Raw genomic sequence first — 25,782 nt, forward strand, 5'->3', positions numbered from 1 at the left:
AACTGTGGCAAGCATTGCTTTCTCCAGGGATGGGTATAACCATTGACAAAAGGTACTTTAGTAAACACTGACATTTGTTTTGCCAGGGACAGTGGGGGTGCTGAAAGTACCCTTCAGGCTGCATACCTAATATTTCATGGGGAGAGCAATCATATCCAGAACTAGTTGAACTACCTTCCACGATCAGCCTTTGTACCCACCCATGGCACTTCCATCTTGTCTGGATTATAAAACTGTCATCTAGCCCTTCACTGAATCCAGATGTTGATCTACCGCTTGTTACATTTTGATGGGCAGGAGAGAGTATTCCAAGGTATTTCCGTGTGATAACTGGAACTGTTGTTAAAAATGAAGTTTTTCTTCCTAAAAAAACGAAGTTTAAGTCTGGTTCTCATACTGGTTCTGCTGTTTGGCTCCTGGGGTCCAGAATGTAAAACAGCTCTCACAACACTAAATGGCATTGTTGAACAGCTCTTCACAGCCACAGAGTGGGTTTTCCAATGCATTCTAGCCTGTGTTCAGTTGGACTTGGCCTAGTCTTCCTCCACTGTTGCTCTAACAATTGTACCTTGCACTTGTGTGTGTGTTAAGTGCGATCAAGTCGCTTCCGACTTATGGCGACCCTATGAATGGAAGTCCTCCAAAATGTCCTATCTTTGGGAGACCTTGCACTTAAGGTCTCCCAAATCAGCTATACATCATGGGCCAAAGAGGTCCCAGCACAAGGACCTGGGAACAATTGCACTGGACCCCTTCTTCCCAAGGCCCACCTGTTCTTCCATACCATTGCAAGCCATGTCAGAAGGAAATTTCGGAAGAGCTGTCTGGTGACCATTCAGATCCATCTTTCTCCTGGCCATTCAAATCTGCCTACCAACACTGCAGGGTTTTTGGGGTGTGCCTAATTGGAATCTCACCCTGTAATGACTGCAAGTGTTGGGGATTGATCTTGAAATCCTTAGCATGCAGATCATATGCTCTGCTACTGAACTGTTGCTTGCATGTTATAATTGAGGCAGAGAATGTCTGCTATACCATGCTGGCAATTTGTTTAAAGTAAACTACCAAGTATTGATTAACTGGGCTTGAATAATCTTAATATCCATTCCCTGCTTTCTGCATATCTTACTTTGCCTGGCCTATATATTTGTACAAGGACTTTAATTTCTATTGGAACTATCTAGGTATTTCCTGGGAGAGAGAGAGAGGTACATGGGCTTTTCAAGTGTGTGTGTGTGTGTGTGTGTGTATATATATATATTGTAAATAATGCATAACAGACTAGGTCTGGTATTGGCAGAAGAACCTGAATTGAATATCAGGGACCTTTTTCTGCCCAGGTGGCTTTGCTGGCGTTATGGGTGGCTTTGCTGGAGTTTGCTGCTTTGTCTCAAATTACATTGCATCACTATTCTTGATGTTATTATGATGGCAAGGAACAGCAGCAGTAAAAGGAAGAATAAAATGTTTATCAAAGTTGATGTTTGTATGCTTCTCTCTTCCTTCAGGTCACTGTGTTGAGAGGGAACCCTGAGCAGGGGTTGGCCGGAAGATGACAGAATACAAGCTAGTGGTGGTTGGAGCTGGTGGTGTTGGAAAAAGTGCGTTGACTATTCAGCTTATCCAGAACCATTTTGTTGATGAATATGATCCTACGATAGAGGTGAGCAGCCTGTGTGCTTTGAGAAAGAGACCCTTGAAACATTTTCCCCCCTCCTCCTCCTATGCTTTCCTGTTCACTTTTAGCCCTGAACTGCCTCTACATCTACCATGAACTCCAAACCAAAATGCAGAAGTGATTTACAGATGAAAGAGCCAAGACGAAACTCTGTTTCCTTACATGGTGATGGATACTCAAAAGAATAGCAAGCACAGTAGGAGATGTGCTATACGCAGGTCACAAAGTCCAATAGAAATCAGTTCTGTGTGAAAGACTAACTGCAATGCTAAGTAGCGTTAAGTCCACTGAACTCAGTTTTAAGTCCACTGAACTCAGTTGGATGGGTTTAACTCTGCTAAGGATTATACATACAATACAAGCTCTGCCCTGACGGGGCTAGCAGAGTCTTAATCAGCACCAGGATTTCTGGTAACAGATAAGATGCTGGCTGGGGAATGTGGAACCCTGAGCTCAGCTGATTGACATGCTTTGTGTAGATCAGCCTGAAGTCCTGCCCAATTGGGAAAGAAATGTGGTAGACTCTTTCTGGTACTGTGTTGCTTCAGGATACGGGCGGGAGATCGTGTTTGAATGTTCCTCCATGTGCAGAATACAGCGTGCATGTAGAAAATTAGGACATTAAGGAGAGAGCTGGTTTTTAATCTTTCTCTTTAATATCCTACACGCAGAAGCTTTTATTTGGGGGAAAGCTTCAGAATGATGCCCCTCCATCTGCAATTGAAAGTGAGACAGTCCAAGTGGATTCTGTCTTGATATTTTCCTAAATATGTAGCTCAGCTCTTCTCTTACTATCCCTGCCCCAGGATGTGGTGATGGCTGCCAGCTTGGAGGGCTTTAAGAGGGGAGTGGACATATTCATGGAGGAAAAGGGTATTCATGGCTATTAGTTAGAATGGATACTAGTCATGCTGCATACCTATTCTCTCTAGTATCAGAGGAGCATGCCTATTATATTAGGTGCTGTGGAACACAGGCAGGATGGTGCTGCTGCAGTCGTCTTGTTTGGGGGCTTCCTAGAGGCACCTGGTTGGCCACTGTGTGAGCAGACTGCTGGACTTGATGGGCCTTGGTCTGATCCAGCAGCAGCTTTCTTATGTTCTTATATGTGGACAACATTTGGTGTCCATGGTAGAGGTTGTAAGGTAGTACTGTGGTGAATACAATTGAGGATTGTATATAATGGACAGGGCAGTCTAATCAGTTGGCTCCCACTTCCGAAACCCAGGCTAGAGAAATGTGGCTGCTGTTTTTACATGGGTCATACTTTGTTCCTTCCCACAAAGGGAAGCTTGGAGCTTGTTTCTACCAAGTACTCAAATAAAAATAGGTGGCCTTGGTACTATCTGGGTAGGAAGTCTTATACCCAGTTCCTGTATATACATCAAAGTAAATACTACTGATCTCAGTGGATCTTACTGTGAGGGGGCAGTCCCCGAGGGTCGTTCCTGGGCCACTCTTTCCCCCACTGGAGTGGCCAAGTGGAGCTTCTTCGGCCTCAGACCAGTTGGAAGGGGAGTCAGAGCTGTCCTTCCCCTCTGTGGCTCCCAGCTTTGATATGAGTTGAGTCTCTGACAGCCAGGAACTAATCCTCCTTGGCCCCAGCTTGCTTCAGCTCATATACTGTCCTCCCAGGTCATTCCCAGGCTCCTCTCCTGAGAGCCTATATAAAGGGTCCTTGCTGTCGGCAGTTGCCCTGTCGAGCCCTCTTCCCCCGTGTGCTCCTCCCACTCCCAGCTTTGCGGCCTGGTGCTGCCCTGCCCTCCTGCTGATCAGCTGTTCGGTGGCGCTGGTCTGGGTGGTGCCATGGATTCTTTGTGGCTCACCCCAGTTTCCTGGTTTTCCCGTGACCACACTGAAGGTTTTGACACAGCCAGCCTCCTGGGGAGGTGCAGGGCCAGCCAGCATAGGGGCCCCTTTCCTGGTTTTGGTGGATTCGCCACCACTGCCATCAGCCAGCCAGCATAGGGGCCCCTTTCCTGGTTTTGGTGGATTCGCCACCACTGCCGTCAGCCGGGCGGCACCCGCAGCCTTCATGGCTTCTCCCCTGCCTGCTGGGGCTTCGCTCTGGTATTGTGAGGGTGGCCTGTCCCGCCATCGGCTCCTGCAGCTCCAAGGTGAGTAGGGAGTCGTTTGCAAGGCCCAGGGCAGCATGTGGAGATGGTGACCTGGGACACAGAATTGCTGCCTAAGACTCAGTTTTCTTCCCCCTCAAGTGAAATGCACATTTACAGCGAGAGCTAAAATTATTTTGATGTGAACAATTACGTCAAACGTACGTGGTGGCAGAGGGAAGAATTACATAAGTACAGCATGTTGGTGATGATTTAATATTCCTTTCTCGGTCTGCTGTGTTACCATGCAGAATGGCTGCTTACTTCAAGAAGTAAGAACGTGTAATTTCTTTTTGCCGTGGCAGAGGTGGTTTGCCTGTGGCATGAAAAAACCTGTACGATAGAAGGAAGAACGGATTGGTGCAGCAGTATGATGGACAGATGTTTAGGCACAATATGAGGGTTCTTGCTAGGGGAAAAAAGAAGGTACAGTGAGGGGAAAAAGTATTTGATCCCCTGCTGAATTTGTTTTCCCTCACTGTATTAGGGGAATTAACACTCCATCCAAGGGCCTCAGGTTTCATGTCAGGTTTGCTTGGAGATGCAGCTAGAGATGAAGGCAGGTGCATACCTTTCAAACTAACTATATTTGACATCTCCTCTTCGTTTTTAACAATCTTTCATACTTTAGCTTTGTAAGACTCACTCTGTATAATCTTCTGAAGTCTAGCTCACATAACTGCAAGTGAGATGGAAAAACTCTTTCTGGACTATATCGTTTCAGACTTTAAGGGGGTGATTGTGTGGCTGAATTCTTCCGAGATGGGAATGTTGAGCTCCTCTCTCTGATAGTTAATTTTATTTCTTCATGCATTCTTTAATGAGGAGAGGTCTTCAGTCCTACAAGCCCCCATTGCCGTATTCGGAAGTAGGGCTCAGATCCTCACCTCCAGATTCCATGTTCTAGATCATATGCCCCTTTACGTTTGTCACTTACTTTACTTGCATCTTCTGTTATATCCTCTCTTCTTCTCTAATCCTGGGATCTTTTTTTGGAGGGGTTCTTTATAACATGAACTTTACCGTAGCTTTACCGTGTTCAAGTACAAATCTTTTTTTGAGGCAGTGTGGTGTAGTGGTTAAGAGCGGTGGACTCTAATCTGAAGAGCCGAGTTGGCTTCCCCACTCCTACACATGAAGCCTGCTGAGTGACCTTGGGCCAGTTACAGTTCTCTCTGAACTTTCTCAGCCCCACCCACCTCACAAGATGTCTGTTGTGGGAGAGGAGGGGAAAGTGCTTGTAAGCCACTTTGAGAATCCTTTTGGTAGAGAAAATTGGGGTATAGACACCAACTCTCCTCCTCCTCCTCTTCTTCCTCCTCTTTTTTAATGTCCTTGTGTGTGCTAGTGAGGTTTTTTTGAAACCACACCCTCGAGAAGGCTGTAGTTCCTCACCTTACATTAAATCTCAAAAGGCTATCAAAGTTTTTACAGTCTTAAAAAATGGGAGCTTCATAAATATGAGAAGAAAGAAAAAGATTGCATAGCCAGAACAGTGAAGATCAGTTAGTCTGTAAATGGTAAATGGCACTGAGTACAAATGAGATTTGGGCTGGGCAAGAAGGGTAGAGGCGATTCAACCCTGATCAATTTTGCAAATTGAAAGCATGCTTTATAGCATTTAAAAGTCTTAAACAAAAAGGCCTGTTTTTCTACATCTTTGTTTTCCTTTCAAACACTAATAAAAGCAGGAGTTGGGGTTGGGTTTCCATTAGCAAAACCGAGCATGAGATGAATGGTTAAACACATCTCCCCCCTCCCCCAAGTCCCAGTCTGCACTATTACCTGTTATGAATGAAATGAGATCCATGATCTTTGCCATGTCTGTCTGGACCCTTTATATTAGTTCTGTGATAGCTACATGTAATGAGTACCTGTTCCTCAGGATCCAAACAGAAATACAGTTTTCTTGTCAATGGATTTCAGATCTGGGGGAGATTGTACCTGGCTTAAAAAGTGATACTTTAAAATTGGAAGAGGAAAAGGAGATGGTTTTTGTTGGAGTGGAGATGAGAGCTTGGATGCTATGGATGCCCTCCGTTGACGTAATGACTGTAGCACCAGTGGAAGAATTGTAATTACTTCTCTGAGGAGCTTAGTGCTAAGAAACCTTCAGTGTATATGAACTGGGTTTTCTGCTAGCACTAGGGGATTCAGTCACATTGGGTTTCCGTGAGTTGCAATTGCAACTCATGCAATTTGCAACTTGCAACTTGCAATTTGCAAATTGCAATTTGAGTATATTGAACACAGAAGGTTTCTGTGCTCCTGCTTCCTTTTTCCATTTGTGTGTGGAGTTTGTTTAAAAAACCTTCTGGACTGATAAAGCTCTGAACTCAACCTGAGTTGTTGTGAGGATGAAATAGGGTGTGGGGAGTACTTTGGAGGAAGGGCGGGATATCAGTATGAGGAAAGGAATGAAGAAGAAATGTGTGGCACACACAGAAAGAACCAACATTTAGCTTAATCGTGCTAAGTGACTTTTTCACAAGATATTTCTGTTGGGTCTGGGTAGTGTTTGGAAGGGTGGGATGGAGATAATCTTTGAGGTCCACAGTGGTTCTGCTTGCTCCTTTTAGATGAGCCCGGACTTTGGCTGGGGATTGAGGATGGGATAAAAATGTGTGTGGGGGGGAGCTTTCTGCAGTTTCCTTTGATGGCTCTTCCAGGATACCTGCAGTATGTGTGTTTTTTTCCTCGCAAAGGGGAAGACTGAAAAAAACTGATTTTTGTATCCTAATACACCATTTATCCTTCCTCAGCTTTGTGGGGGCAGAGTGTTAAAGAAGCCAGACTGAAGAGTGGCTGGCAAGGGACTTGTTGTCTGGGGAAGAACCACTTGGGCCTTTCTGCTTCGTAGCTCTTGGGTCTGGTTTTGTCATTTAGAGCATGAAACAGGAGCGTGTATTGTGCTCCGTAAGGTCAGTTTGTAGGGGTTGTAATAAAAGGAGGGGAGGGTACTGAGAAGTAGAGCTCTTTTACAAGAACTCTGTTAACGCACAGTTGAGTGAGAGGAGCGGCAGTGATGGTTGGTGCCAATGACTCCCGTGAGGTGGAGACCAATATGGAACCCCCAGTCTTGCTCTCTCATCCACAGCTGGCAAGGTCAACCCTTCAGTGTTCAGTGATTCCCAAAATTACAACTGATCTCCGGCCGACAGAGATCTGTCCCCCTGGAGAAAATGGCTGCTTTGGAGGGTGGGCTCTATGGCATTTTATATGGCTGCCCTCCTCAGACTTTACCGCCAAATCTGGAATTTCCTAACCTGGAGCTTGTAACACTAGCCAGGACTGGCCCCAATGAGTCCTCCCTCAAAGGCAAGAACAGCCCTGGAAAGGACCCTGCTCCCTCCCCCTGCCTTTTACTCATGGAAACCCAGCCTGGATTGCTGTAGTCACCTAGCAAAAGCCATTGAGGCTGTTTAACGCACAGCTGTTTGTTAAAACCACTGGTGCTTCTTTTATTATTTTGGGTTTTTTAAAAAAAACAATGTATTTTTTTAAGTTTTCAAATTTTTCTGCAAATTTGGGGCATTTTTCAGGTTTGTAGAAGCATCTGTCTTACCTGTTCACAGCTCCAGTCACCGGATTTAAGTATCCTCAGATTTGGCCAACTTTGCTATTAGAATATACAATCTAAATATAGGGGTTCCCTCATGGCTGTCTATACACTCTGGTATCATGACTGTTGTGACACACTAAAATATCTGGGAAGGTTCTTTATATGTTCTTGGTAAGTTCTTTATATGTTATTGGTAAGCTCATAGAAAATTCCATTGATTCTGTTGTACATTTCTTTGAATTTAGACATCTCTTCAACCTTTAGATCCATACTTCAACCTTTAGATCCATACTCCATAGCATTATTTTTTGCAGTGGTCAAAATGGGGTCAAACACTGACCTTTTGGCACCAGGTCCTACCAACGTCTCTGTCTAGGAATCTGTGACCTGTTTTCTAAATGAAATGGACCTTAATTGGGTCAATATTTTTTGCATCCTAGGAAGCCAAAGAAAAGCAGGCCGCATCTGAGTTCACAGGCTGGATGCAGAGCTGGAGTGACCAAACAGATGATTTGTCAAGCTAGGGAGAAGTCACGAGGGAGGCTGCTTGATAGATTATTGATGAGGTCTATAAATGTGCCTCTCTCGTGAGAGTGAAATGCCAGTCATCCTGAAAGCCGCTGGCATTTTGCCAAGCAATCACTCCACGCTTTTGGGCTCTTCAGTTATTGTTCTGTTTCCCAGGCCCCCCTTCGGGAGTTAGTTACTAAGATGATCACAGTGGTATGTATCTGGACTCAAGCTATTCTTTTAGTCCTGGCAGTTTCTGTACTTGTGGGTGTATGTATAGGGCCATTGTGTATTTGGGGGGTGGCGGCTACATTTGGGCGTTATATTTGGAGTGCTACAGGCAGCAAGCATGGGTATGTGTGGGGGTTTCTGTCTCTATCTATGGGAGTTTCTGTCTCTGTTTCCATCAGAACAATTGAAGCTGGGTGTTCTAGCGAACTATTGAGTACACTTCCAATTTCTAGTTTTCAAAGGATCTTAGAAACTGTTCTTTGTTCTTTGACTTTTTTCCGAAGGCTCCAGTGTTGTCCTATTCTCCCATTTTTCTCACGTAGCAAAAACAGCTAGTTTGTTGCCTGAATATGAAGAAGACACGGGCCAGAAAGAGATGACGTGGAAATGGTGTTGCTTCTCCCCAGTGCTGCTGTATAAGCTACTACTCCCTTCCCTCCCTTCGCTAGCAGTAGCAAGCTTGATTTTGCTTTTTGTCGCAGCTGGTGCCCCAGGGGAAGGGTAGGTATGCATCATGACTAGTATCCATTCTAATGAGTAGCCATGAATAGCCCTCTCCTCCATGAACATGTCCACTCCTGTCTTAAAGCGTTCCAAGTTGGCAGTCATCACCAGATCCTGGGGCAGGGAGTTCCACAATACATCTAGCAGTACATCAAGGGATCTGGCAGGCTGCTTCATCATATGGAAGATGAAGTCGCTGATGTTTTAGAAATTCTGCTAGGTTACCTAGTTTTAAACTTTATTGATATCTTGATATCTTGGGCTCGTAAGGGTTCCCAAAGCCGTTGTTGTATTTGATGACTTGTTTACACGTTTGTGGATATGGAAACGTGTATGTGTGTGTTCATGTAAAACGTTTATATCCCGCCTTATCTCCTTGGAGTCAAGGTGACAAAAATGCAGCAACCAAGTTGCAAGGACATAAAACATAATTCTAATTAACAAAATTAAAATTAAGATGAGAACGAGCATGCGAACCTTTGGTATGCATCCCACCACTGGTCTTTCATATGTATATACTCAGGAAGGAAAAAGACAAGGACACTTGTGCTGCTTGCTGATCTCCTGTTGCAAACGGCAGGCATCTTTGAGCACCATTGTGGAACTGGATGTGAACCTGGAATTGCTCCAAAAGCAGAGCTATGGGGGAATTCTCAATTCGTAATCTCGGTAAGTGTTGCGAGTGAATAAGTCACACATTACAATTGGTGCTGTGGGGCGCCAATTGTAACATGTGATTTATTCACTCGCAACACTTACCGAGATTATGAACTGAGAATTCCCCCATAGCTCTGCTGTTGGAACAATTCCAGGTTCACATCTAAAAGAGAGAGTTTTTGTTGTGGTGTTTTATCAGCCCCGTGGCGCAGAGTGGTAAGCTGCAGTACTGCAGTCAAAAGCTCTGCCCACGACCTGAGTTCGATCCCGACCGAATTTGTTTTCAGGTAGCCGGCTCAAGGTTGACTCAGCCTTCCATCCTTCCAAGGTTGGTAAAATGAGGACCCAGCTTGCTGGGGGTAAAGGGAAGATGCCTGGGGAAGGCACTGGCAAACCACCCCGTAAACAAAGTCTGCCTAGGAAACGTCGGGATGTGACGTCACCCCATGGGTCAGGAATGACCCGGTGCTTGCACAGGGGACCTTTACCTTTTATCAGTTATGTGACAGAACAGTGTGCATGAAGTTATAATGCAGGAGGCAAGCAGACTTGGTGGTGATGGATGGAGCCTCCGTGTGACAAAGCCATAAGTACCCTCTCTCGGGATTCGGTACCCTTTTAGAAGTTGCCTTTTGTGGGAACGCCTGAGCACTCAATATTTTGCCTTTCAACATCTTTCTCAGGAATAGTTTGTGATGAGGATGAGGGGAGCTATTCAGTGAGAAACAGGAGGGCATTTTAAGGGAAGCGCTCTGCATCTGAATGCGTTGGGTCTAAAAGAGTCCCTTGGCATTTGGGAATGGGAGGAAGCGTTCCCACTTAGAATATTTATAGTTGGCCAAAGTAAAATACTGGAATGGACCTGCTGGGTGTTTCCTTGGGTGTGACTTGGTCTTGATGTGCGGCTCTACGCACAGGCATACAGGAGGTGCTTATGCTGCAGATGAGCTCCAGCCAGTGGTTGCCCACATAGTATTTACTCTTTGGCTTGTATGCTGGGGTGTGTCCACAGGAGATGACTGAACCACTGCTGGCCCTCTTGGCTCCCTTGAGCAAAGCCGCCTTCCGAAGGATTGGTACACACTAAATAAAGTAAAGAAAACAAGCTGTCCTAAGGCTGGGTGGCTTTGGTGTCAAAGGCAAACCTTGTCTGTTAGGAGACAACACCGTAAATGCCTGGAACAGGGCTTCAGTCATATTAGTTGACACTCTTGACACCAAGGGTGTTACCTGTTTTACTCTTCCTTCCCTTGTATATTTTAAGCACTGTTACTGATTCAAAAACCACAGGCTGAGATAGCAGCCAGCCTTCTGACCTGTTTCACCTGCTACTCTTTAACGTCAGGGGGAAAACATTGTCCTCTGCTAGGGAGAAAGTCCAGACACCTCACATAACCAATCTGCTGCTGAACAATCCTAGACTTGCACACTGGAAGGAAGCCTGATAGCTGTAGCCATGTGCTCAAGTTGGGTTTTTTTCATTTCTCCTTGTTTGCTTATTGTCTGTACTTTACTATGAGATTCTCTGCATGACTAAAGCTGCTGAGGGCCTAACCAGGCGTGATACTTTTCTTGTGTTCATTTAAAAGTTACTCATAAGTATTGTGTACATCTGGCTATGCCCTCTTTGTCTGTGTTACGCTTCCAAGAAAACATCTTCCCCATACAATAGATGTTCTCCCCCCCGCCCATGCCTTGATCACTAGGGGCCAGGGCCAGGCAGCCAGCAGCACCTCTTTTCTCAACATCTGTCCATTGTTGCTTGTTTGTTCATGCAGGCCTCTTCCTTCCAGAATATGAAGTGGCAACTAGCAGCATCCCTAATACTTCAGCTATTGTCACTGATGCTGATTGGCTGAAGGCCTCATAGAGTCTGTACTTTACTGTGAGAGGAATGGGGAAAAACATGGGGGGCTTTCAGCAGATCAGAAGCATAGTTGAAAACAGATAAGAATCCTCAGCCCATGGGCAGTGCCATCACAAATACTGCTTTCTTGAAAGGGTGGCACGGAGCAAAAGGGTCTAACTAGATGTACACGATATTCACAGACAACACAATTGAACATGTGGAGAACGTCTTCTTTAGTTAGGCCCTCGCCGTGACAGGCTACCGGAATAGGTCTCAAATTCCATGGCACATTTGAAAATAGTCTTGCCAGTGGAAGGAGTGAAGAGGCAGGAAGGAAGAGCAGTTGAGGCAAGGATGGTCCAGGAGAGGTCACACATAAGAAATGGGATACTGAGAGAGAATTTAGGAGAGATTATGGGATAGGGAGGGAGACGCTCTTCCAGGCAGCAAGGCCAGAAGGGTTAGAAACTGGGAATGTGGCAGGAGGATGGTTGGTCAGCTTGTGCTGAACACACCAGATGAGAAGCAGAGATGAGGGGCTGATGCAGTGAGGGCTCTTGGTGGAGGGCTTTCAAAATAAAGACTGAAAGTTTGTCGATGACGAAAGCATGAGAGAAAATCAGTGTAGATTTGTTAAGGGTGTGTGTGTCTAAGGAGAGAACGGGGCCTTCAGAAGAGGCGTTCTGAAGTGACTGGAAAGTAAGAGGTATGGAAGGGCGGGAGGCTAGCTGCGGTGGTGTGGTTGTAGTAACAAGAGCACAGAGACATTGAATAGACGAGCCCGGCCAGTGCCTGTTTGTTTGTTCCTCTTCTAACACCTCTTAATTCTTCCTTGGCCCTGAAGGATTCTTACAGAAAGCAAGTAGTCATTGATGGAGAGACCTGTTTGTTGGACATCTTGGACACAGCAGGCCAAGAGGAGTACAGTGCCATGCGAGACCAGTACATGCGAACAGGAGAAGGCTTTCTTTGTGTCTTTGCCATCAACAACACCAAGTCCTTTGAAGACATTCATCAGTACAGGTCAGTAATACCCCGTTAGTGGGGGAGCATCATGTAACCTTCCTTGCTAGAGGAAGACCTGGAAGAAGGGGTGTTGATGCATACTTTAAGCTTCGCCTGTGCTGCATCTGGTTTTTTTTTTCTGACAGTGCGTTAAAGAGTCTTTCCCTTAAAACCACATTAAGCTGACTGCCAGTATCAGTGACTCGAATTAAATTCCACCCGAGGGAATTGCTGGTGGATTAGGGGTGGGGCAGCACCCCTAATGTTTATGGTGACTGAAAGGACAAGCAAGATCTTATATTTCCCTCCCTCCTTCCCTAATTAATGGAGCTATATTGTTAGCGAAATAGATCTTGTGGCACCTGCTGGGTTCAGAGCAAGGCGGTGGTGGTAATGTACTGTTTCAAGGAGAAGTGGATAGGTTGATTGAGGCTTTGCTATGATTTCTGTTGTGGTAGCTCTTAAGGATGTGTTCTTGCACAGGCTGTCTTGAGAATAAAGCCCAAGGGCAGTGTTTAGTGTAGGATGCCCAGATCTACCCCAGAACCAGGTGTTTTGGCCTGTGGCAGTTCCCACCAAGTAAAAAAAAGGTAAAGGTCCCCTGTGCAAGCACCGGGTCATTCCAGGCCCATGGGGTGATGTCACATCCCGATGTTTTCTAGGCAGACTTTGCTTGCGGGGTGGTTTGCCAGTGCCTTCCCCACCAAGTGCACAGCATTATTGTCAAATGTCCTCTAAGACTATGCCACAAATAATAAAAAAAAAAAACAGGACAATAAAACAGTACACCTATTGATACGGGTATATTTATGATATAGGCATGTGATACACAGATCTCAAGCATACATTCAATGTGCTGTATTATGGTAGCCACCTGCCAATTCCTTCATGTTAAGTCTGATTCATCTAGAGGCAGATATACTAAAAACCCTTATGAAGAGAGACGCTGTGTTTGTACAAAGAGACAACCCGAATCGGTAGCCCAACTCAAAGAAAAATCCATTAATGCTGGCAATAGTTTGCATGGGAATCTGTGAAAGGGCTTAGGGAGACTGATAGCCATGTTCCTCCTTGGCCTCTGGTTTGGAGTTGGTAAAGGTTTCCATAACTGTGCATTTCCATGAGCATTTTGCCTTCTACCACTGTTTGTTCTGCCAAACCTCACCACGCTCTGTACAAACAAATGTTACACTCAATTAAATAATGCTATTTTTTTCTTGTGGGATGCCAAATTCCCCCTGCATTAACCAAGTCTGTTTCAACACCAAACGTGTACTAGTGAAGTGTGATTGTAACAGTGGGAAAAGTGCTGCAGCACTCAGAATATTTGGGTTTCTTTGTCAATGACTTTTCAGGAGGCGCATGGAGTGCGATTAATTCCATTCATGAAATTAGGTGATGTAGAGAATGTTTAGAGCAGGACTTGACTGCTCTTCACCTTCCCTCTCTGTCTAGCTTTTTGAAAAATCCATGTATGTATGGAAAAATATGACAGCTTTTCTAGGACCTTTAAAGTCCCAAATGATCTGGACTAGAGTATCCCTTTCATAGAAATGGCCTCTTAAAATGGTCCATTTTGCATGTTCTGTGGAACGATATTAGTGTGGGAGGGCTGCCTGCTCCCAAAGAAACTGACTTGATTGCTGAGCTGTTCCTCGGGGAGACCTCTGCTCTTTGTACCCTCACCTTCAGAGGGAAGAAAGGTGGCTTCCACAGATGGGGGCTTTGTTTTCTGTGTGCCTTTCCTGTATTCATTTACTTACTGAATCATAGGTACCCTATTGGAAAAAAATTCCTCCTAGGCCTTTCGTGATGAATTACTTATTTTATTTATTTTACAACATCTACACATGTTAAAACAAAAATCCCTCAACAACACATCCCATAAACCATTAAAACCAGAGCTAAAACACAAAGACATAACAAAACATTGGGCTGGAAGGAGGGATCACTGAGGGAATGCCAAATGAAACAAACAAAATCCCTTCACCTGCTGCCAGAAGATGGCAACAGAAGGGGACATTTGAATCTCCTTAAGGAGAGAGTTCCAGAGTTTTGGTGCCACAACTGAGAAGGCCCTCTCCCGAGTTGCTACCCATCTAATCTCCAAAGGTTGGGGCATCTGAAGCAAGGCCTCCAAATATAACCGTAGTGGTACAGTAGGTTCTTAAGGGCTTCGAAGGTCAACACCATCACCTTGAATTGTGCCCAGAAACAAAGTGGGAGCCAGCGTAGATGGGCCAAGACTGGAGTGATATGGTCCCTACGACCTACTGCAGTCAACATCCTGGTGGCAGCATTCCTCACCAATTGAAGTTTTCAAATCCTTCTCAAGGGCAGCCCTATGTAGAGTGCATTGTGTGTGTGTAGAGTGTTGTCAAGTCACAGCTGATTTATGGCAACCCCATGAAGGGGCGTTCAAGGCAAGAGAGAAGCAGTTGGTTTAACATTGCTTTCCTCTGCAGAGTCTTCCTTGGAGGTCTCCCTTCCAAGTACCGACCTTGCTTAGCTTCCCAGAGCTGATGAGTTCAGGCTATACTGTTCTGCCTTTCCTCCTGTAGACTGCATTGAATTAATCTAATGTAAATGTAACTATGGCATGCACCACAGTGGCCAGATCGTTTCTGCTTGGAAAAGGCTGCAGCTGGCTAATCCGTGTAAGCTGGTAAAAGTCACTCCTGGGCACAGCTGCCACCTGCTTATTCAGCAGGAGGCCTGGGTCCAAGAGTACCACAGACTATGGAGCCATTTATTCAAGGGGAGTGTAAGCACATACAGAATGGGTGGCACCTTAAATCCCCGATCAGATCATCCACTCACCAATAGCACTTCCATCTTGTTGGGATTATGCTTCAGTCTATTAGCCTGCATCCACTGTACTCCAAAACTTCCTGTTCAGGGTTTCTAGAGCTTCCCCGGGATCAGCCAGAACTGTGAACTAGTTCGTTGGTTCTCCTACTGTTTTATTTGGTTGGTACTTGCTACTGAGTGGGCGTGGTGTGGTGACCTGAATGATAGAATTTGACAGAAGGGACCTGGGTTCAAATCCCTGATTACCCATGAAGCTTATGGGGTGACCTTGGGCTAGTTGGGCATAGAGAAAAATAACCAATAGCGAAAGGGTTGTGATGATATAATGTTGGGAAGGCTATCTTGAGCTATTTGGAGAAAGGCTGGGATAAAAATACCATCCATCTTAGTGGTGTTGATTCTTACTTTGACCATTACGTTGTGTTCATTTCATTTTGTAACAGAATATGGCTGCCTTCAGAACTCTAGTATGAAAAGAAATATGAATATTTTCAACAAACTGTGACTGACGTTTGGTTGCTCTTCTGCAGGGAGCAAATCAAGAGAGTGAAAGACTCTGATGATGTCCCCATGGTGCTGGTGGGGAACAAGTGTGACCTTCCTGCCCGAACGGTGGAGACACGGCAAGCCCAAGAGCTGGCCCGGAGCTACGGGATTCCCTACATAGAGACGTCAGCCAAAACTAGACAGGTACATGGGGGCAGGGGAAGGCAGGCTGCTGTAGCCTCCTTTAAAGGACTTCTCTCCCCTTCAGAACTGAGGGAAGAGCCACACCCAGACTCCCAAGAGTCCAGTCTTTGCAATTACAGCGTATGGCCTGCGCAGGTTCTGTCACATGAGCATCAAGCCAGCTTCTGTAGACTATTTCTGAAGTTTCGTGTATGAGAACCAACAAAGATTCTTTGGCTCCCTCTCTCACCCATCTCCACGAGCCAGTGTGGCACAGTGGTTAAGAGCGGCACACTCTAATCTGGAGAACTGGGTTCGAGTCCTCACTCTCTCCTCCACACATGAAGCCTGTTGGGTGATCTTGGGCAAGCCACAGTTCTCTCTGAACTCTCTCAGCCCCACCTACCTCACAAGGTGTCTGTTGTGGGAAAGGAAGGCGATCGTAAGCCGCTTTGAGATGCCTTAAAGGTAGAGAAAAAAAAAGGGTTATAAAAACCAACTCCTCCTCCTTCTCCCATGGTGCAGCTCTCGCTCATGTTAGTATGCTGAGACTGGATTAGAACATAGAGGTGAAACATGACTTCCAAAGCCTCCTTTGTTAATGCTTTCTCTAATGGCTTCTGACCAAAACTGTCCACCTGCTCTTGGTGCAGAACGGCCCCTCCTACTCAAGTCCTCCTCAGTCTTTTATTCTGGGCAACCTGCTTACCTCCCTGTGTAGTGTCAAAGGAAGACTGTTGAGTCCACATTTCCTCTGCACAGAGCAGCAGCAGCTTGATAGACAGCAATGAGGCTGGCACACAGTCCCACTGAGTAAACCACATGAATATGCTGTCACGCTCCCAGTGCCCCGGCTGCTAATCACGCAGTGGATTCTGTAGTCTTGGCTGATGGCCCCAGAGTGCTGGTGAAGATGTGTGAGTTACAACCGACTGGGACTCAGCTAAAGATGGTAGATGGTAGGTAGTCTAGTTCATCAGCCTCATCAGGATGTCAACATTTCCTCCAGAGACAGTGTTCTAGGGCAGGGGTGGGGAACCTTTTTTCCGCCAAGGGCCATTTGGATATTTATAATATCATTTGCTGGCCATACAGAATTATCAACTTAAAAATTAGCCGACCAAGACCCAAGCAGGCAGCTGCCCCAGATGACCCCCCCGGCACAGGAAAGCAGGCAGGTATCCAACTGGTGGCGCACTCGCCCACCTGGTGGCACAGGATGGTCTGTTGCACCAGCTGGGTGTACCCGTCCAGCCACACGCCGGAGTTGCTCCTGTTCTGCATGGTCGGGGCCGGATTCTACAGCCGGCTCCTGCTACCTCCGCCTGCAAGGATGAAATGAGGACACACTGTCTAAGAACTCCCCCTGCCCTGCACATTCTGGCCCTGCCCCCTTTAAACCCCTCCATTGTTGATACTTCCGCCCCCAGCCCTCTTGTAGTACAGAGGGAATACGTTTCTCCATGGCCCGGGTGGGAAAAGGTTAACACAGTTTCTTGGGCGGTCCTAGCAACTCCATAGCTAACGACTCTTCTGCAAGGGGGAAAAAGGCTCCTTTTCTCAGAAAAACAAACATCCGCCTTGAATAGAGGCTATTCCTGTCCACGGGAGAGGGCGGATCGCCAGTCTTAGATCCTTCTGAGCTACAGATCTGCCAGGAGGGCCAGACCAAATGATTTCCTGGGCCTTAAACGGCCCCCGGGCCTGATGTTCCCCACCCCTGTTCTAGGGAGTCCTGCCATTGTGAAAGACATTCCCCCTGCCCCATGGCAGGCACCTACGAGCCAACTCATGTGGTTACTGCTCGACCATGTGTGTAGCCAAATGGCATGAAGTGGAGAGCTTTGTGCAGGTACGGCTGGCGGTGATGGCTCAATTGATTCCCTGATGGGAAAAGTGCCGCTGTGATTACAGGACTGCTGCTGGCAGGATCAGTGTCCGGCCGAGCTGGTTTTTCCCTTTTCCCACATAACCTGTGGCTGACTGACAGCAGGCTGCTGACGCTCATGTGGAGAAGGGGGTCATTTTGTGAAGCAACCTCAGCTTGTAACTGTACCAAATTCATAGTAACATAATTTTAAATGTGAGAGAGAAAAACTGAGCCAGCAGGGTTAGAGTGTCGGACTAGGATCTAGGGGACCCAGGTTTGAATCCCCACTCTGCCACAGAAACTTACTGGGTGACCTTGGGGTAGTCGTACACTCACAGCCTGTCCTACCTCACACGGTTGTTGTGAGGATAGAATGGAGGAGAGGAGAATGATATAAGCTGGTTTGGGTCCCCACTGAGGAGAAAGGTGGAGTACAAACGAAACTATTAATCTGTGGTGTTACCTGGCTGCCTCACCATGACTGCTACATTCAAAAGGTCCCCGAAACTGCATCCCCCAGTGGCTTCTTGCAATTTTCTCTTGCTGCGGTTGCTTGAGCTGAGACATTTTGTTTGCTGTCATTGCAGGGAGTTGAAGATGCCTTCTATACTTTAGTGCGAGAGATCCGGCAGCACAAACTACGCAAGTTGAATCCTCCAGATGAAAGTGGCCCGGGCTGCATGAATTGTAAATGTGTGATATCATGACCAAGGTGAGTCTGTGGGAAAGGGATGGCCGTTGTGGGAAAAATGGCTGCAAATTACAGGTGGGGGGAGTTAATGGCATGGAAGGAATCGGGCATGTTGCCTTTAGCTTCTTGGAGGGATAAAAAAAATGGGGCAAAGTTAAGTGCCGCGAGTGCAGTCATTTTTGCATGGGTAGCCGACTGATTCCTTAGACACTTATCTGTTAGGAATCTGATGTCCTTCATGCATTTTAGAAAACTGTTGGGGGGGGGGCTTGAAAAGCAGTGAATGCAAGGCGCTCTCTTCTAAAAAAAAATTAGATCCTAATTACCTGCAATTGCAGTGCAAGTAGTACTGAGTGGTGGTCTGCCAAAGAAGAGGTACTCCATTTGCGCTAGCCTCTGCATGAGGCAATTATCATGTGTAAATTTACGCAGCTTCATACTGAATCATAGATTCATAGAGTTGGAAGGGACCACCAGGGTCATCTAGTCCAACCCCCTGCACAATGCAGGACATTCACAACTATCTCCCCCACACACACCCAGTGACCCCTTCTCCATGCCCAGACGATGGCCAAAATGCAACAACTTGGCACCATCCTCTATATGCCAGCCCTTCAAGTACTTGAAGATGGTTATCATATCCCCTTTCAGTCTTCTCCTCCTCAGGCTAAACATACCCAGCTCCTTCAACCTTTCCTCATAGGATTTGGTCTCCAGACCCCTCACCATCTTTGTTGCCCTCCTCTGGACACGTTCAGCTTGTCTACATCTTTCTTAAATTGCGGTGCCCAAAACTGAACACAATACTCTAGGTGAGGTCTAACCAGAGCAAAGTGATACCATCACTTCACGTGATCTGGACACTACCGTGTTTCCCCAAAAATAAGACATACCCATAAAATAAGCCGTAGCAGCATTTCTAAGCATTTGCTTAATATAAGCCATACTCCAAAAATAAGGCACCCCGGGGCTGGTGTGGAGAAGACCAGGAGGAGCCCAGCTGAGCAGATGCAGTCTCCCGCGGCTGCTTCAAAGGCCCGGCAACCAGCGCGCCCGGGGCTGGGGTGGAAAAGACCAGGAGGAGCCCAGTTCAGCAGAGGTGGTCTCCCGCAGCCGCTTCAAAGTCTCTGCAACCAGCGCGCCGGGCCTCTGGGGGCGGGGAAGACAGGAGGAGCCCAGCTGAGCAGATGCAGTCTCCCACGGCCACTTCAAAGGCCCGGCAACCAGCGCGCCTGGGCCTCTGGGGGCGGGACCGGAAGGGGGTGGTAAGGGGAGAACGGGAGCCGAGAGGGAGGACAGTTCTGATTCCCTCGGAATAAGACATCCCCTGAAAATAAGCCATAGTGTGTCTTCTTGAGGAAAAATAAATATAAGACAGTGTCTTATTTTCGGGGAAACACGGTATTCTTCTGTTAATGCAGCCCAAGATCGCATTTGCCTTTTTTGAGTTGAGTTGGGGAAGGGAAATCAAGGAACAGCACAACTGTCCCTTTCAGGGACTGTGCATTCCATACACTCTCCGCAGACCATATCCATGTTATCATCAGTACATGTAGAGGGGGGAGCAGGATTGAGCGAGGGGCCCCCCCCATGTGATCACCAGGGTGTGAACTTGGCATGATGTCTAGGGATGTGTACGTGCAGGCTTATTCTCTGTGGTCAGAAACGCTGCTTTTTCGAAAATTCTCAATCATAGGGGATGGATCTATATGTGAACACACTGTAGGCATGTAGATGCTGTGCTTGCGAGCTAGCAATTGCACAAACGGAGAGTGGAGCCAGTGTACTTGCCCATGCCCCCGCGTGTTGATTACAAGATGAGTAATGTCTGCAGAGGGCTGAGCTCAGTTCGTAGAACTAGGAACTTCTCTGAGCCCTTCTTTTCAAGTAGCAGCATGTGAATATTTTTTTAAAACAGGCACAGTGATTATGTGGGCACCAAAGCATCCCTTCCTGCAATGCAGTTGCATTATGCTAGTGGAAATCTTGTCTTGCGTACAAGTGAAGTTTTTTTTTTTTTAGTGCAATGCTTATCTGCAACCAGAGATTACCTCTTCCACTAGAAGTAGACCACTTACAGTGGTAGGCAACCTTGGGTCCAGTTCCGTATATTTGGCCATGATTCTTGCAGGAGGTGCTTTGACCCAGGCTGGCCTCGCTGTCCAGAAGGAGTACAAATTGGGCATTATCTTTATATTGATTAGTACCAGAGCTGCTGTGTTTATTTTATCCTTTAAGCTCTTCTGTTACAGATGCTTCTTTCTCTGATAGGCAAGTTTAGTTGCCGCCAGTCCTAAGACTTGTACACAGTGCTGCCTTTCCAGACCTGTCTCTTGTGGCATCTTTATGAAATGCACTCGTGAATCACTGAAGAGCCTAAGGGCTCTTTCATGATCTGTGACTAGACCTTTGTTCTTTTGCATTTCCATTTGTAACACTGGGGTGGGGAGACAGGAGGATTGGGACAGTGATGCTGGGGAAGTTAGCATTTTCCCAATGACCCCCTCCCTCCATCCTAGAGCTTCTCTTTTCCATGATAGGTTACCCCTAGGTTTTTCTCATTGGGACAAACAGCAGATCCATAGGGGCTGTTTTCAGCGAAAGGGTTACCTTCCCCCTCCCAAAGGGCTGCTGTTAATAACATTTCAAAAGATTACTCCACGTAAGATTACTCCAGCCACGTATCTTCAAAGTTGCATGTAGTTGTGCCCTCAACACTGACCTGTTCATTTTCCCTGTGCTGATTTAACAAAAAGCAGGCAAGAGTGTGCAGAAGTCTCTTGTGTAGTCAGTGTAACTCCCTCATTTTTGGAGACTGAATGTGGGTAGGCTCAGGAGTGGGGAGAACTGAAGCTTCATGTATTTAACTCATATTCTAATAGAATATAGAAGTTATACCTTGTTACTGAGAGCCATTTTGTGTGGATGTTGGATTTCCTCTTCTACATTACATGTTTCTGAATTTTGTGGGGGAAATAACAGATACAAGATACACTTCAGACATCAGGCTTGGGCAGCCCTTCAAATTATAAGAGCTGACAGTTTTCCTCAGAGGGATGAGGGAGAAGGCCCATCAGGAGAACTGTCCCTTATTTGCCTTACCTAAAAATCCCCTGGACCTAAATTCATTGTATAGGACAGAATGTCAGCAACCATTCTGTTAGTCTGTTTGTCTGGACACCCTCACCCAGGGCATTAAGACGACCAAGAATAATGCTAAGCTGGGGAAAGTAGCTAATTTTGAGTGGCAATTTGAGCCTACCCAGTCTGATTATTTTGAATACACAGTGAGTCGAATCCACTTACCATCTCACACGTACATTTTCAGAGACAATATAATAGGATAAGAGGTAAATTATACTAGAAAGAGAGGCCATTGAAGTTAAATCTGCCCCAGTGTAAGGATCATCTAAGGCACTGGTTCCCAACCGGGGGTCCGCGAGAACTAAATTAAGGTCCGCCAAACAAAGTTATAAACCCATAATAAATTAATATTTTCAATTAAAAGTTCTCTATTATAAAATATATTCAAATATTATTCTAAGTTTAATGTTTAACTAACAGTTATGATTAAAGTTTATTTTCAAATTCTCGGAATTTTTATTTTGAACCTTGGGGTCCCTGCACCGAACAAAAAAGTCCTAGTGGTCCCTGGTCAAAAAAAAGTTGGGAACCACTGCTCTAAGGAAAGCTCCCCATTGGTCAACTGTTGAGTTGGTAAAACAGAGGAGGACCCCTGGATTATATGTGTATTGAGAGTAATCGGTAGGTCAGAAACCATTATGTAGGACTGTACCATATTCTCCTTAGGTCCAGAGCCTTTGTCTGGGAGAAGCTGGCAGCTGAGCTTATTTGTAAAGTAGAACGCCTCCTCATAAGGAAACAGCAGAAAGAGACTATATAGGCCTCAGGGATATTGTCAGGATATAGTCAGGGATGCTTTAGGTTGATCCTGCCTTGAGCAGGGGGTTAGACTAGATCACTGGTTCCCAACCAGGGGTCCATGGACCCCCAGGGGTCCGCGAGAACTAAATTAAGGTCCGCGAAACAAAGTTATAAACCCATAATAAATTAATATTTTCAATTAAAAGTTCTCTATTATAAAAATATATATTCAAATATTATTCTAAGCTTAAAGTTTAACTAACAGTTATGATTAAAGTTTATTTTCAAATTCTCGGAATTTTTATTTTGAACCTTGGGGTCCCTGCACCGAACAAAAAAGTCCTAGTGGTCCCTGGTCAAAAAAAGGTTGGGAACCACTGGACTAGATGGTCTGTATGGCCCCTTCCAACTGTATGATTCTATGTGCTTGTATACATTTTATTAAAAAAGAGAATTGCACTAAACTCCACTCTGCCCAGAAGTTACAACTGAGGCTGTCAAATATGTTGGCTGGGATCTCCCAGTGGGTCTAATTCTTGAGCTACACCTAGGGCCGCTATTGCTATTAGGGGAGGTTTCCAGATGTGTAGATAATCCAGATGTCTGGGAGTGTTTTCTCTGGCTGGGGATGTGAGTTGGGGGGGGTCATTTCCTGTTCTTTCTCTGCTGAAAGCACTCTGATGAGTCTCAAGTGCTGCTTAAACTGCCTGCCCTGAGCGGGATGCAACTGCCAAAGACCATGGGGAGGAGGAAGAGGCCGGGAGTTTGCAGAGAGTTTTCCCCTGTTGTTATGTCCCATGCACTTATCCACATTGTGTGAACTCTCCCCCTTGCTAGAAAGCTGCCCTGTAGGGAGAGCATAACTCAGCAGTATGTTCCTGGGTGTGGCCCCAACTCCCTTTTCTGGAGGAGGAAATGAGATCCACTTTTTCCTTAACCACTTGCAACAGACATGGGGCCTGGCTTCATTCTGGACAGCATTTGGAGATCTAGCTTCATTCCGACGCTCGGAGAATTGCATAATGGGAGGGGGGAGGCAACAGGAAGAGTTGAGTGGTATGTTTTAGAGATTAAGCGAGGCGAAGTGTTGGGGCCATTCATAAGAACAACTCTTGTCCAAACTGTATTTTTAAAAATATATATGGAACTGTAGTTTTCTGTCCCTGTGCCTGGAGGCCACAGGTCTTACCCAGTTTTTGTTACTGTCAGCTCACACATGGTAATGTACATACCTTGCCTATTCCCATATTACAATTGCCTGTCATATTTAGTGCTGGAGCAACCCTAGGAAAGCCGCATTGATTTTGAAGAAGAATGCTCACATGCTGTAAATGTCCTGTGCCCATTCCGCAAATGTATACTTCAAAGTAGTACAGCTTTATACTAATATAGATTATACTAATATACTAACAGCATACTAACTAAAATCTGTATTGGTTCCCATAGGATGGTAGTACAGCCAGTGCTGTAGACAGGCTTAGAATCATAGAGTCGGAAGGACCACCAGGGTAATCTAGTCCAACCCCGTGCACAATGCAGGAAATTCACAACTACCTCCCCCCCACACCCCCAGTGACCCCCACTACATGCTCAGAAGATGGCCAAGATGCCATCCCTCTCATCATCTGTTTAAGGTTATAGAATCAGCATTGTTGACAGATGGCCATCTAGCCTCTTCTTAAAAACCTCCAGGGAAGGAGAGCTTACCACCTCCCGAGAAAGCCTGTTCCACTGAGGAACCGCTCTGTTAGAAAAGTCTTCCTAATGTCTAGATGGAAACTAATGTCTTATTTGGATTCCCCTTAAGAAAATACCCAGCTGCATGGTCATCTTGTCACCACAATGTCCTGTTCTGGTAGGGTTGCCAGGTCCCTCTTCACTACCAGGAGATTTTGGGGGCGGAGCCTGAAGAGGGCGGGGTTTGGGGAGGGGAGAGACTTCAATGCCATAGAGTCCAATTACCAAAGTGTCCATTTTCTCCAGGTGAACTGATCTCTATCGGCTGGAGATCAGTTGTAATAGCAGGAGATCTCCAACTAGTACCTGGAGGTTGGCAAACCAATGTTCTGGCCAGTGCTTCTCTTAAGTACACGTAGAGCTCTTGGGTCATTCTATGTACTTGTAGCCACTTCAAGTGTGGGACTTCTTTAAGATTATGAGGAAGAAGCCAGCCACATGTGTACTCATCTCACTATTGGCACACACAACGCAGTGCTGCAGTTATACTGGGATCAGGCTCTTGTTTCCTGCTGGTAAGCCTCAAAAGCCCAGCAGCTTTTTCCAGCTACGGGAGAAAAAAAGCAGAGCCGTTCTCAACACCGTACCAGTGGTGGAGGTGCAGCTGTCGGGTCCATGAGGAAATAGTGATGAGTGGAAAAGGTGGAGTGGCAGCAAACTGCAAGAGTGTTTGGCCACCCCCACCCCCGAATAGGGGTTTTTCAAGGCTCATGTTATGCACAAGGAACGGGTTAGTGGTGCAGAGCAGCAACCCCTGAGGCGCATGCTGGAATGCATCGCAGATTGCATTTGCGTATACGGCCCAAATACAGGCACTCCGGCATCACGGTGACGCATTTTCCTCCCTTGCATTCCAAGGCCTGGAAGCACATACACATGCTGTAGTCTGTAGGATAGAAATCAAAGCATTAAGCTAGCCAGTTTAGAAACATAAAGCTTCTCAGCATCACCACGAGGCTAGCAGACAAAACTGCAGCCTTTTTTTTTCCTCCAAAGAATGACACTTGGTGAGAGAAAGTAATTGTGCTGGGAGAGTTACAGAAGGTCTACAGTTAGACTCGGACCTTCTTCTTTCAGTTTATTTGAAAGCAGGTGCTAGAGATGGTGTCCGCTTTTAAGGGAATTGTTATTTTCTTTTTTGTTTGAATTATTTTTGAAGTTGCTTTTCTTTACAAGCTCCAAGAAGCGGTGCTCCTTGGCGTCGAAGATTTAGACAGGCATGGCTTTTAAGAGACTGGCAACTGAGACAGGCTGAATGTTTTCTGGGCCTGAGCGCTGTTGTGCAAGGGCTTAGGGCAGCTTCCCACAGCTGCAGTTCTTATTCATCAAGGCCAGCCTGCACACATAAATCTTTCATGCCGCCTCAACAAATGCAGGGCCGTTCAGTAGAGGCAAGTCGTACATTTACCTATAAGGCATTGAGAGGCGAAATGTTAAGTGGTGTGAACTGGGTCTTAAATACGCATTTTGCAAGAAGTTGGCAAACCTTAGTAATAGAGGCTGTTCACACAAATAAGCTCTTTGCTTTTTTAAAAGAATGAAACAAAAAAAGTGGGAAATGAAGCCAGAATTTTTTTTCTTTTTTGTAAGGGCTTCTCTTTAGTGGGTTTCAAACAAGTTCATACTCCAAACCCAGAACTGATTGTTTAAAAACTTTTTTTTTTTGAAGTGGGATCTCGTTTTCTAAATCCCTGCCTTCTCTTTCCCCAGCTGACCAGGATGTGACTTTGGAGGGGGGTTTCCCACTGTGCGTAGTGTGAAAACGGAGGTGATGACAAAGAAGAATCAAATGGATTCAAGGGAAGGGGACAGGTGACGACGGTGTCTTCAGGTCCTACAAGCTCCGCACAGACTGTCTCAAAACTTCACCAAGGCCTGCAAAGAACGATTAAAAAAACAAAACGCAAACCAACCCTCCTCTTCTCGCCTCCTTCCCTTCTGGCAACTTGTACAAAGTCCACAGATTGAATCCCGGTAAATTATTATCCAATGGTCTTGACACTGGCCTC

The 25,782-nt window shown here is 46.0% G+C and overlaps 1 protein-coding gene across 1 annotated transcript; it reads left to right on the forward strand.

The window, feature by feature from the left end:
- The first annotated feature begins 1,540 nt into the window (after window positions 1-1,540).
- Window positions 1,541-18,167, forward strand: HRAS (HRas proto-oncogene, GTPase). Its single transcript, XM_056850742.1, has 4 exons — window positions 1,541-1,663; window positions 11,950-12,128; window positions 15,452-15,611; window positions 18,048-18,167. Exons 1-4 carry the CDS (start codon window positions 1,553-1,555, stop codon window positions 18,165-18,167), a joined length of 570 nt encoding a protein of 189 aa, XP_056706720.1. The 5' UTR covers window positions 1,541-1,552.
- Window positions 18,168-25,782: the final 7,615 nt, after the last annotated feature.

Source organism: Euleptes europaea, chromosome 6 (genome assembly GCF_029931775.1).
Source record: "Euleptes europaea isolate rEulEur1 chromosome 6, rEulEur1.hap1, whole genome shotgun sequence".
NCBI classification, from domain to species: Eukaryota; Metazoa; Chordata; class Lepidosauria; order Squamata; family Sphaerodactylidae; genus Euleptes; species Euleptes europaea.

Bases quoted from the DNA above. Each gene is read 5' to 3' on its own strand.
- HRAS (XM_056850742.1), top strand. From the start codon at position 1,553: ATGACAGAATACAAGCTAGTGGTGGTTGGAGCTGGTGGTGTTGGAAAA. The intron at 1,664-11,949 runs GTGAGCAGCCTG...TTGGCCCTGAAG, and splicing joins AATATGATCCTACGATAGAG to GATTCTTACAGAAAGCAAGT. The intron at 12,129-15,451 runs GTCAGTAATACC...GCTCTTCTGCAG, and splicing joins GAAGACATTCATCAGTACAG to GGAGCAAATCAAGAGAGTGA.